The sequence below is a fragment of the Chaetodon trifascialis genome, chromosome 3, assembly GCF_039877785.1.
Source record: "Chaetodon trifascialis isolate fChaTrf1 chromosome 3, fChaTrf1.hap1, whole genome shotgun sequence".
NCBI classification, from domain to species: Eukaryota; Metazoa; Chordata; class Actinopteri; order Chaetodontiformes; family Chaetodontidae; genus Chaetodon; species Chaetodon trifascialis.
This window is the reverse complement of record NC_092058.1, coordinates 14533764-14547743: the sequence shown is the minus strand read 5'-3', so window position 1 is coordinate 14547743 and position 13980 is coordinate 14533764. Positions and strand designations below refer to the sequence as shown.

The 13980-nt window shown below is 39.5% G+C and overlaps 1 protein-coding gene across 1 annotated transcript; it reads right to left on the bottom strand.

Moving 5' to 3' along the window:
- Positions 1 to 946: 946 nt before the first annotated feature.
- On the bottom strand, positions 947 to 13839 carry LOC139328592 (sodium- and chloride-dependent GABA transporter 2-like). Its single transcript, XM_070958408.1, has 14 exons — positions 13624 to 13839; positions 9236 to 9370; positions 9009 to 9149; positions 8674 to 8761; positions 5984 to 6116; positions 4922 to 5056; positions 4731 to 4834; positions 4353 to 4477; positions 3975 to 4087; positions 3744 to 3881; positions 3462 to 3564; positions 1476 to 1576; positions 1207 to 1377; positions 947 to 1060 (listed from the first exon to the last, which is right to left on the bottom strand). Exons 1-14 carry the CDS (start codon positions 13796 to 13798, stop codon positions 947 to 949), a joined length of 1776 nt encoding a protein of 591 aa, XP_070814509.1. The 5' UTR covers positions 13799 to 13839.
- Positions 13840 to 13980: the final 141 nt, after the last annotated feature.

Below are 13980 nucleotides of genomic sequence, written 5' to 3'. Positions count from 1 at the left end.
AGCTCAATGAAGGGCAAAAAGATTGGGAGACTGTGCAGGGTCTTTTGTAGCCCAAGCAGAAGGCAGGACTTGGTGTTGTTGGTGTTGCACAGACGCAATCTCCCTTTTTCTGTTGTATGGGGTAAGGGCAACATTAAGCAATTAAACACTATATGTCACCTTTTTATATTCTATCCAGCAGAGCTGTCAAACAGTCTGTTAATCGCACTGTCTGTCATTTACTACTGATTCTGTTAGCTAGGCCCATTCACTTGAACTTGCTAGCTTAGCTTAGCACCTCGTAGTGCAGCATATATTCATTAATCTAACAACACTCAATTCAATTGGTTCTCTGTCACTTGATAGGTTTCAGTGAGCAGAGCCTCTTACAAAGACGCACACACACACACACACACACACACACAGAGAGAGAGAGAGAGAGAGAGAGAGAGAGATCTACGAGCTTATGACAAAGTGCAGACTGTTACTGCTTTATGTTAACCCTAACCCTAACCCCCTAACACAGTTGTGTTCCCATCACTTTTAGGGGCATTACATTGCATTAATTTCCTGGAGACTTATCCTAACCATAACCATAACCACCACTTGCCTAACCCTAACCCTAACCTTAACAAACCTAACCTTAACCCAACTTTAATCATTTACGTTATGGGGACTTGTATTTTGTCCCCATAATGAAGGCAAGTGCCCTCATTGTGACTTTTATTTTGATTTTTATCCCGTTCAGCACCAGGTACTCTCCCTATAGTGTCATCCAGCATCTGACTAACGTCTGCTATCTGTCCTGCCACTAGTGAAATGGACCTGCATTCTGATTGGCTCGGGCACTTTTATGTTATTACCTCTTTGTGACCTGGGTTACATATAATATTGAAGTTAAAAAAAAAAAAAGAAAAAGTTATTTTTTTGAGATCTTTTTTTTTTTTTTTTAAGGATTGGCATTTCATTACATCTTGCCATTCTTTCCATCATCAGGGACATTCAGGGCAGCACTGATGCTTCCCATTTCCTTTGCCATCACTTGAAGGTCATCAGCAGGTTTGGAGCTTGACTTCAAACGCTAGGGGAAGGCATTAATATTGTCAAAGAATATCACTTGCAGCAGGACAGTAGACCTATGCACAGGCAGCAAAAAATAGTTTTTTGGCCTCAAATGCTTCTTAAAACTTCAAAATAACAAGTCACCCACAAACAACCACCACTGACCTGCCAGAGAGTCCCTCTTCCTTTGGCCAGTTTGCAGACCATCGTCACTGGAATCAGTGTAAGAGATGACATGGCCAGAAACCAGCCGATACAATACGTCCACCAAGGATACACATAGGTGTTGTTGAACTTCATGGGCGTGTATCTCACAATCAAAAACACAAGTGTGCCCTTTAAAGGGAAACAAATCACATATATATAAACATTGTTGGGGTCAAAAGGAGAGGCAATTTCTGTCAATATAATTTAATATAAATATAAACACTTACACTGCAAATAAGAGGGGTGCCATACATCCAGCTGTACTTTATCACCGACAGCGGTTTGTACCCAATCATGTCCTCAATGTTACTACTGAAGCGCTCAGCACCTAGGACAGAGACAGACACATTACATAAGCTCTTCCTAGCTCCATACATACCATTCATACTTACACATACAGCATAGCATGTGGCGTATACTAAATTTCACTGTTTTTGCAGTGAGTATACAAGATAGCGCTGTGCTTTAGAATTTAGAATGTCAACAGCGAACACAAAACTCAAAACAACTATATATGCTGACATCCTCAGCCTCAGCCCTTCCCACCAAACACACGAGTTCAGATGGCAACAGGACTTGATTGACCTGTGAAATGTCATGCTTTGTAAAGCCACACACACACACACACACACACACACACACACACCACTGCCCCCTTATTCTTCACTGTTTGTCATCATGCCTCTTTGCCACTTGTGGATATGAGCACCATAATACCACATGAGCCTGAAGCTCCGGTACATGTTCACACAGGTGTTTTGCACACACGTGCCGTTGATGGCAAAAGTTGTTAGATTTTCCGCTACTGAATCACTTTCACTCTCACTTTGTGCAGCCGCTGGCAGAGAGGTACAACGAGTGTGGAAATGGAGGAAACCATGTCAGGAGAGAAGAAACGGAGACGTCTCTTCTGTCACGTGAAGCGATGTCTGTTTGTAATTACAGTGCAGCTGATCACACCTAGATCAGCTGGCAGTTTCACGACTTTAACTGCTTCACTTGTGGAGTTTTATGATGGTTGCCATCCATATAATTTGCATAATTACGGCCACCTCCTGGATTTTAACAGCCCCACAGAGAAAACTATTTACAGTGTTAAACCAGAGTGACTCCATTCATTACATTGTCCATTCTATAACCCAGAACCAGTTGTCAGAGTCGGTGCAAATCCTTCCCTCAGTGTAGCATCTAGATCACCTCCAGATTTCTCATAACATTCAATCGAACTTAATCCTTTCAGACCTCCCCTGTATTTCAGTAGCACAATTATTAACCATTGCACTAAATGCCCCAAATCCTTTGGTGTCCATGCAGACATTCTGATCAACTCCATTCTGTTTCTTCTCTGGTTGATTTTGCACTGCCACCAGTTCATCATTTCTCACCATTCTCGTACTTCATACTTATTTTTGGACACCTCGCTGACCCGGCATGATGATTTGAATGCAGACACATCTTCTTCACACTGGAATCATTTGAATTATTCTCCTTCTACCACGCATTTTTATTTTAAAACTTGCTCTCTGAGTGCCACTTGTCATTTCTGGCATCTTTTTCCCCTCAACCAGTAGGCTTTAACAGCTAGAGAGACTTTTGTAGAATTTGTGTCTGCACATACTAATAAAAACACACATTTATCAGAGCCAGAGCAGCAGTGGTTCACACATGAATAATAACCTGTAGTCTGGATTTACACTGTGTCCTGCTCAGAGACACAGGACCCATTTCTACTTCTAGAATGTGTTTATGTATGTAGCAGATCAGTTTGATCAGCTATAGCATCAAATCAATTAATTAATATCCAACAAGGGTACATGTTGGCCTGTATTAGACTTCCATTAAAGCTGCTCTTGTGTATCCTCGCTCTTGGCTTCCAACAGATCCCTCCTCGCTTCTCAGAGCAGAAATAAAAGCTTTGAGATGGCCTTTAAGATGGCAGACCACAACAGCAGAGGGACGTACCCTCAGCTCACTTTCTGCATCTGCTTTGTAGAACAGCCAATAAGAATGCCCCCTCTCTGAAATGACCTTAGATTGGCCAATATCTATCGTCACAGGATAGATTTTACAGGGAAAGAGGGCTACAATGCCTTTGAATCAATACAAAGTGTGGACTAGAGATGTAGCTTTGGTTGTAATGTTGTACAATTAGCATGATGTCAATGTAACGTATAAAAATCAAGACAGTTATACCATTGACAAGTGTATCTTACCATAAATCCATCCAATAACCACTGACTGCAAGATTGCCATCAGGAGAAGAGTGGGACCGCTGCACACGTAGTGATCAAAGATCTGCAGAATGTATGCACCACCCTAATATGAAAACAGGGAATAAATTGGACTAAGTATTGATTGCCTTTTATTTTGTGCCAAGTAAACAGCTGCTTCTGATGTTAGCTTTCAATGAGAAAGAAAGAAATGGTCCATCAATCCATCTCTCACACGATGAATTGCTTACATGACCGTCAATGAATGTACTTCTTCCAGCTTACCTGTGACACCAATGACAGGCCAAATAAATAGCAAACAGCACAGATCAGCAACAGAAGAAGCTCTCGGCGATATCCCTTTCGGAATTGGGAAGGGTAGAGATCCGTTATTGAGGTTATGATGCTTTCCAGCCCGACAAACTGGAGAATGATGAAAAGACAGGTTAGTGTAGGGACCACAAAAGAAGAAACTGCAGGAAGCTTTTGGTAAACATAAGGAAGGCTACAACTGACCTGACCGTCTATTCCTAACAAGATGATCATGGAGAAGAAGCACAAGGACCAGACCTGAGGACACGGGAGAAGGGTCACGGCTTGTGGGTAGACTATGAACACAAGGCCAGGACCTGCAGAGTGAAACCAACAGTGAGTGAGCCATTGCTGTTTGATGCAGCTTTGGTTTTAAGTCCGAATAATCCTAAATTAAGTACCAATTTGAACATTTCTAAAAATTTCCAAATAATGACAGCAAATAGTTGTTAACATTCTTTTCATTTTCACTGAATGATCAAAATCTGCAAGCAATGCTGATTGAAAATGCATGAAACAACTTCATATACTTTGACAGTCTAAAGTCTTCTTAACTGGCACTGACTAGATTCACATTCATACCTGACTCAGCAACTGTGTGAATGTCAACACCCTGCTTTTGGGACATGTATCCCAGAATTGAGAAAATGGCGAAGCCTGACATAAAGCTGGTCCCGCTGTTCAACAAGCAGAGATAGAAGGAGTCTCTGCAAATCAGAAACAAACTGACGGTATTTCTCTCTCGATATCATGCGACTGCTAAAATAACCGTATTACGGTAAAGTAATATACTCAATATACTGAGACACCTTGAACTTTAAAGAACAACTATGTTAGAATAGCTTGCAGTCCAATGAAACTAAGTAAAAATGAGCAGAAAAAAACAACAGTCTGATTTATATGGAGCATCTTCAGCAACTGAAACAGAGACATCATTCTCAGTCACACTAAAGTACCCACCTGTAACAGTTGTTGTTGTACTTGTTGTAACTCCCAAGTGTAGTCAGGCATCCCAAACATATGGCATATGAATAAAATATTTGGGTTCCAGCATCCATCCAAACCTACAAGCAATACAAAATTATTTGACCCCAAAACAACTTTTGCTTGAGATTAATTCAATGTGAATTAGAACATAAGCTGAATGATACCTGTGGGTCAGCGAGCCGTGCAGGATTGGGGTACAGGTAGTATTTGATACCAAGAAAAGCTCCAGGTAGAGTCATTCCTCTAACAAACAGCACCACCAACATGATGAAGGGGAATGTGGCTGTGAAGTAGGTAGCCTATATTTAAGAAGAAAATCAGTTTGTCATAAATGAAAGAATACTACTCTATAACATGTGATTGTGGCCAAATGGAAAGGTTGGCCAGGGACACAAGGAGCAATTCTGTGAGGTCAACTGGTCCTTGTTTTAGTTTAGTAATATAACCAACTTTTTTTTTTTTTTTTACCACCAAGGATTATCTACATATCCTACAAAAACCTGCAAAAATGATTAAGCATATCACTTGTGTGACTGAGGAAATATCTACGTGACCTGCTTGAGGCGTTGGGGGGAAAACACATGAGCAGGGAGTGAATCACCTTGGGTAACAACAGTATTTGGCACAGATGCCCAAGATCTGCAAATATTCTTTCACACTCTTTCTCACGGCAGGCTAATTGCAGGGCTTTATGTATTCCAAACCTGTATTGAGTTGGGACAACACATATTACGTATTCTGTAAGAAGGCCAGGCATGTGCCCACATGAGAGCCAAGCCGCCTGAGGGGAGTGTGATATATAAGCCACTTAACCTGCGCCTGCGTCTTTTGGCTTTCACGTTATTTTTCGTAACACACCTCAGGCACTGTGCCAGTCTCATGGAGCACAGGTGGATCCAGACTGGCAGTTTCATACCTGGTTGTGAAACAGTTTCAGATTCCTTGCCAGCTACTTCGTGATCACAGTTGTTAATGAATGTGTGTACTTCTTACAGTGCAGAAATCCTGTTTTACACCTGCCTGTTTATTTACAGCATCAAACGAATGTCTTATGTGACTGACCTGTTATGTTAGTGGGTGATGTAACTTTGTAACAGTCGATCGCTGATTGTGTTAACATGAAAGCGGTTTGAAAAAGAAAACTGAAAATTTGAAATTGAATAAAGAAATAAAGATGAATGAGTGGGATCTCATGTCTGAGTCAGGATTTGTCATTTCAGCCTTACCTTTCCTGTGGATCTCACCCCCTTCCATACACAGAAGTAGCATATGATCCAGGCCAGAAGAAGACACAAAGAAAGGTCCCACTGGATGTTTCCCAAGACCTCTATGCCGGCGGATATATTAAGCACCCGTCGCCTGTAATTTGAGGAATAACACGTACTGTATCATGCATATCCATTACTCCCATATTTAGTTCTTATAATATTTTTCTTCCTACAGCAACTAAAAAACTTTTACAAGTGTCAACACAGGAAACATAAATATGGAGTCGGATCAGTCAGTATTAATGAATGAACACAGAAGGATTCACAAATGTAGTTTGGGATGTGTATAAACAGTAAATGACTCTCTCCACATAAGTATTTCTCAATGCTCACAAAAATCACTATTATTGCACTTAAATGTAAAATGAATCCACATATAAAAAGATATGGTTCACAAATGTGTTTCTGATGCACACATATTTTTTTCTTCTTTTCAATAAAAGTAGTAGAAATCCACAAAACTATGTGTATCTAAAAGTATTTTCATCAAAAACATATTCGGACTGTTAAACCTGCGTTTACAAACTGCCATGTGTGAACTTCAGTGCATTTGTCTATGGGTTTTTTTTTTTTAATTTGTGGATTTCCTTTACATGTCTATACAACGATAAACATTGTGTGAGCACTGAAAAATCTTCATGTGGAGAGTCTTCTGTATGGAAATGGAAATATATTCATGAATTATTCTGTGTGCATTCAATAATATTATGATTGATATGACTTCACACATGTACTGTATTTGTATGTCGAAAATGTAAAAATCAAAAAAAAAAAAAAAAAAAAAAAAAAATCAAATCACCAATTTGGCTTTTTCATGCAGTTACAATAAGCTGACAAAAAGGAAATTATACCTGCCACAGTTGATTTTCTCATGGACCCTCCCTTGAGGTACATCTTTCAAACTAGTGGAATGTGTGAAGAAGGCCCACCGACAACAATACATGTAGACACTCTGATGTATTTTCACAGGTGTAACCAATAATGATGCCTTCATTACACCTAAATGTTCTGCCACTGGCACACTTAACTGGAATGCAGCCATTCTTAGTTTTATTAGTTACAGCTGTGATTGACAAGTCAAAAAGCCATCGTGAAAGGTCTAATGATGTTGAAGCTCAGCAAACTATTCATACATGCTTGAATGTGCAATCAAGGGCCCTTCACACCTTTAAAACACAGGTGTCTTCAATTATTCTGGCTGATTAGACCCCTTTTCAAGCTGAACTTTGGGGGAGCTACGCATGAAGTTTGCATAAGCTGTGAACTGTCCCACCCTAACAGATGCAGCATGGATATATAAAGGGGTGATGGAGTTATCAATGAAATGCAGTCTGGACATGTTGACATAGTCCTGACATGAGCTCTATTCAGGAAAAATGGATGAAAAAATGAATATGTGAAGCCTGTATATTGACAAATGAGCTGGATAGTAAAGCTGTTCAGCGCTGACGCCACATTTATGTCACATGGGATGGATGATAGAGATGGAAAACAATTCCCATGTTTACAACTTGGAGCGTTCACCTCTTAACTCAAGAAGCTTGCGTTGACAATTTATTGTGACAATATATACAATAAAAACGGGTTTAATTACCTTCAGTGACAGACTTTGATTGGTGTGAGGCATCCATATTTGTTTGCATCTTCATTAATTACATATTAATGAGCACCAAGTCAAATATGTTGGATCTTTCTTCGGAAGCTCATAATCACGACTTGGATGTTGACATGAATGCTATTTATAAGTGAAATATAGATATTGCTCTGATGAATCCAACCTGGCATATAATAATACACAAGTGCCTGAAATCAAACAAATATAGACTCCTTATAACCAACTCTGTAACCATCTTGATAATGGAATGCTCGCAAGTCATTAATAATGAAATCTTTCCCATCTCCACCTTAATGTCCTATATGACATGAATGTGACATCAGCTCTGGATTACTCCTAACACAACAACCCCAACAACTGAGCACACACAGATCTGAAATTACTGGAGCTGACTTTGACTTAAAAGAGAATGAATATATAAGATAAAGAGTCTGTGGTGTTGATATTGGTAGCATTTATAATACACTCAAAGAAGAATTTAAGATATAAAGGAAAGTGCAGCTGAATAAAAGACCAGTGTGATATTTAGTCAAAGAGTATGCTTATGTTTTCCTGCATCAGTGCTGGTCACATGACCTCCATCACTCAATTGATCTAATCGTCATTTTAAACGAGTCATTTGAAAAGAAACACAGGTGTTTTTGATTATTCTGGCTGATTAGGCCTCAGCTCCAGAATTACATGAGCACATAAAACTACGTTATAAAACTGGTAACGTTGGAATCTATCCTGCCCTGACACGTACAACAGACTGATTAGTTGCCAGTGAATTATGCCTATTCTGTACACACCCAACCTGTGCCAAACACTTCTGTCTGTGTGTATGTGCACGAACACGCATTTTTACCGCTCTGGAGAGGAACTCGATATTGTTCTGTCTGTCTAAGGTGTTAAGGGTAAGATGTCTGAACTTTCATCCATTCAAAGGGCTCGTCTTTATTACACAAGTTTGCAATGTTTATCTTCTTATCCACTGATAACACTGTGTGAATAATTTCTATTATTATTCAGTCTCACTTGGATAAAAACTTACTGCCAAAACTCTATTACAGACGATGATATATTCACAGGCGAGGTCCAGTTAGCACTGGCATTATAGTTGTTCAATACCACACAAGAATCTGAAATATATCAAAGTATTGTTAAAGACAGTTAAAATTGAAAATGCATACTCAATGCGTTATTCGATCAGTGCTACATGATAAATTAAGTGTTTTTTCAACATTAACTTATTTAAATGACAAAGTTTTATCGATATTTCAAATAAATGTATATATGCTTATAAAGAATACAGTTAAGACACAATAGTAGCGTATGTGTGGGAGAGAGATAATAGTTAGAATCCTTGAAGGCAAATAATTACTTTACCTGTATTCCATGTGTTATTACAGGTGGCCCATGGCAGCTCGCCAGAGAAGGATGAGAAAAAGTAGAGAAAAGCCCAGGCCAAAATCACAATGTAGCTGATACATCCATAGAAAATGATCATTTGGCTGGCGTACCCCATGCCTGGACAAAACACAAAATGTTAACATTGGTAGTATTTCCTTTTTAATCCTGCTCAGTACATCACAATCCTTCCAGGTGTACCTCACCTTCAAACAAGGGGCAGACTTTCCTCCAGCACATGATTCCTCCCTGACTGGTGTACTGACCCAGTGCCGTCTCCAGTACAAACAGAGGAATGCCACAAGTCATAAGAAACAGGATGTAAGGGATGAAGAATGCACCTGCAAGCATGAATAAATAATAGTTACTCTTATGACTTTCACTGGAAATTGACACTTTACTGGTGTCAAGAAGGCTTTTTTCTGAGTTGGACACATTCTCGTAAAAGCACAGACCCTTTGGAAAAGCACAGGTGTGAATAACACTACTTATATATATTATAATCGGGTACACATATTTACTTATTATGCATATTAGTAGCATATTGGTTCTTTGTTAATCATCTTTATTTCTAGAGCGCATTTCAAAAGTTACAAGGTGCTTCACAACATACAATCCCATACAATATAGTAAAACTTTTTTTTTATAGAACAGCACGCACAGCAAATGCAAAATAAAAAAATAAAAAAAATAAATAAAAAAACTGTTAGTAGGTTTAGGAGGGCGATAGATAATAATGCAAAGGTTGATTTTCAACATCAGAGGTTTCTCCACTGAGATGAGGGCAAAGTTTAAATATTTTAAAGACAGCTGTAAGTCCACCTCCTCTACCATTGAGCCTAGAGGAGTTGAAGCATGTATAATTGGGGGAACATAATTTGGAAAAAGCACTTATATTGTCAGCTCTAAGCTATGTCTCAGCTAAGAAGAGAAACTCCAATTTACTGATTGAGTTACAGTAATTGAGGTCAAAAGAGACCGTCTTTAGATGGGATACATGTTGTTGGCCTGAGGGAGTGGCACTGGGATGGGAGTGACCAATCTGCCCAAGCATCAGGGAGAATAGTGCACAGCAGGTCCTGATGACACAGCTACCCGTCCAGCACCTGATCAACTGAGGAGGAGATGGGATCTATGACGCTCAGTGCCACAGAGGTGATTCCCCATTGGATAACTCCATCAACCCTAAGTGGTAGCATCAACAGGAGGTGGGTCAGCCATCGCAGCAGCTGGGGCAGCCGTTACAGCAGGAGTTGTCCCAGTTGAAGCAGGGTCCAGTTTCACATGGGTAGGAACAACATTGACCAAGGGAACAGTATGAGCCACAGAGGCAGGGTGAGCTGTCGCCTCAGCCAGCAGCAGGGCAAAGCGATTCAAGATGTTTATGGACAGACAAGTCAGCTCAGAGTCTTCTCGCCTTGCCATATCCTACTAGTGGAATAGGACGAGTGCCATCAACGTAATGCTGGGACTCAGAGGACTGTATCCAACATGGCTGAGTCCATTATTGAGATCTTTTTGGGCCGTGTGGCTGTAATGTCAATAAAATCGGATAAATAGTCCTTTTTACACAGTTCAGCTGAGAGCCATCGGACATCCTCCTTGAGGTTAGTTAGTCGCTTTTAGGGAGTCCTTGCAGGGCATAATGGTATTAAACCATTTGTTCCACATCACAAAAACTCTGGAAGGGCTTTTCTGGAGTGGAGGTTTAGGTAGATTTATGATGGATGCAGTGTCCCCTGTGCAAGGGTGAGAGGGCCAAAAAATGATGTCACGAAGGCTCTGCAATTTGTTCCAGTGCTTGGTCGTAAACCAATTCCTGTAGCTGGCCATGCACTGCACGTGCTAAGCATTTCTTTTCATCACGGATACATTCAAAAGGTTCGTCTAGCTCTGTATCCATATGGCAACATTCAGTGGCTCAAAACTGCCAGAATCAGGCCCAACAAGTCCACGAGTAACTGTGGCTTTTAAACAAAGTTATGGATTTCCTCATTCAAAACTACATGCAACACAGCAAATAAGCAAACTCCTGTTTCCCAGTGTTTCCATCATCATGCTGGACATCAACGACAGAGCGAGATTTCTCCCACAGTAGCAACTAGCTAATAATTAATGCTCTGTGATAAGCTGAAACTTCAGATCCATCTTGATCATGCGTAGCCCATTTAAAGACTATTCTATCATTAGAATACAACAATAACAATCAATGTAATGAGTTGTTTACTTTTAAAAAATCAGTCAGAATTCATTTTGTGGAAACACATTTTGTGTTTTTCAATACACTGACTCCTACTTGTTAATTGCACAATATTCATAATAATTATCACTTACTGTTATTGCACCATTGGTTTAGCCTGGTCCTGTACAGTTTAGACGCCTGCCCCAATCAATTTGCATTTATTAAGAGCCGAAGTAACCTTGCCCTAAGAATGACTAAATTCCAGGCCTGAAGTAGTACAAGTGAGCTTCAAAGTGCTGAGTGCAATCATCACATAACACGCAACATGACACGAACAAGCTGTAAGTCTCTGTCGGACATGACCTTCTCAAAGGACATGCATTATATTTAAAGATCACCGTTTGACTGTGGAGGGTTGTTTAGGCCAAAAACATATATATTAAAGACATAAACAATTCTAGAATTAAAGGCTTAGATAAATGAATTACTAAATAATTATGTTTTTCAGCGCTAGTCAACCTGACTGTCCTTCTTTTGATCTAAGGCTTTATACAATTGAACATTAGATGCTGTTTGGCCTGAGAATCCATGACCTGGCAAAAGGAGAGTCCAAGCATACCATAAAGAATGGAATGGAGCAGAACAGCATCAGTTAAATCAGGTTAAGTTGCATAACCATTTGTTGGTGTCACATATCACAGCCAGGAACCAGAAAGATAACCATGTCACTGGCAGCTGATGTGGAACCAATCAATCATGAAGAACAAGCCAGGCTTACTTTTTCACTAGTAATTCATTTAAGCACTTTATTATCTAATTATTTATAAATTTACTTATTTTGTTTTGGCCATTAAAACCCTCCATACATGACAACTTTGGGAAGTGTTTTCCTCACCTTAACGCTGAGAAAAAAAAAAAAACTGAAACAGTCTGTTGTGTAAGGTGATGGGCTGTTGTTAAAGAAACACTCAAACCTTTCAAGGAATAAGCGTTACATGAGTAGATCACTGTTGGTTTCATTCATTTGAATGTATTTGCTGTTCTATAGAAAGTAAAGTTTCCCATTTTTTGCCATTGCGTTGCCATAAAAGTGCTTAACAACTGTTGATAAAGGTAATTGAGCCCTCAAAAATACATGCTAAGCTGGTATCTTACAGTTCACAGATACATTGGATATGGGCAGATTGGATAAAAGTTGGGTGGAGTCAGGGGTACTTTGGGAAAATCATAATTGTTTTGGAAAAACTGGCAAAGTTTAAATATGCCACTATCAAATTCAATATCTTAGCCGAGTACCTCCACAGTAAAATGTGTTTTGTAGCTAGTGCAACTCACAGATTTACCTGGAACAGCCTGATCAGACATAAAAATAACATTGGTGCAGTAATAATAATAGTAACTGTTGATACTATTAAGAGTACTAGTTAATAGTGCAGTTACACATTGTGTATCTCTTTTAGTGCATCGTCTTCTCCAGATAAAGCAGTGGCCTTTTATTGGATGCTCACTAGCTGACTTTGCTACTGTATGCTCTTTACTCATTATATCAGAGACATAAATGAATCACAACTGCAGAAAAGAAAAACATTTTAAAATAATCTTTGCTGAAATTTTGTCCATTGATCAGATTATGACTAGAATCTAGTAGGTTATTGTTAGGTCTAGTTTAAGCAGTATCACCATATTACACTCTTTGAATGAGTTTAAAACATCCACTTCTGCATCCTGTTTACAGCACTTGTGCAAAAGATTGAGTTTCGGTATGTGATCAATTCGAGCGACATGAAACCAGCCTGGGGGCTATGGTGTTTAAATAAAACCTGTAGGGATTCAGCAAAGAATGTGACTGTGCTCTTTGCACAAACACGGAGTGTACATTGTTTTCATAGCCTTTAATGACCTGTCAGATCCTTAATCATCAGATGTGAGGCAGGGGGAGACACAGACTGAAAGTTTTAGAGTGCATAGCTTTCAGAATTTATGCCAATAAAACTGAGATGAACTTTAAATGAAGCATTCATCAGTCTGTCACATATAAAATGCTGCAAGTTTTTCAAGCTTAAAAAGTTTCCCTCTGTCCACTGTGGATTTCTTTTTCTGGTTCACCAGTCTTTCACTATTTCACAGCAACAATTGCAGGAGGCAACCCAAACAAGCAGAGTACAACAAATAAATAAACAACAACAAAAAAAAATCCAATTATTGTGTCCTGGTAAAAACAAAACAAACAAACAAACAAACAAGCAAACAAACAAATAATACTTTCACAACCTGCAAATTATTTTCTTTGTTTCTCTAGTTTATACACAACAACAAGGTAAAAGTTTTTAAAAGTTTGCATCTGACACCTTTTATGAAGTGGAGATTGGGGATGAATAAAACACTGAGAGAATAATAAACAGAAATACTCACCACCACCATTTTTGTAGCACAGATATGGAAATCTCCACACATTTCCAAGCCCAATAATAGCACCAGCCACAGAGAGAACAAACTCCTTTTTGCTACCCCATTTGCCACGCTCCTCCACTGTTTGTGAAGCAGCCTTTGGAGGGAGATGGCACAGCCTGTGCAGAGTGTCTGCCATACCGCCGAAGGAGAAATGCTCTAATGGGAAGACTGGCTTAGATTCTTGAGTTTCTGGATTGACTGACCGGGGACTACTGCCTGGTGCAGGTTAATAAGAGGCTGCCGAAATTAACTGCAAGATATTTTAGCCACAAGGGGGACCTCTAGATGTATGCCAAAACGAGTTTTCCAGCATACAAA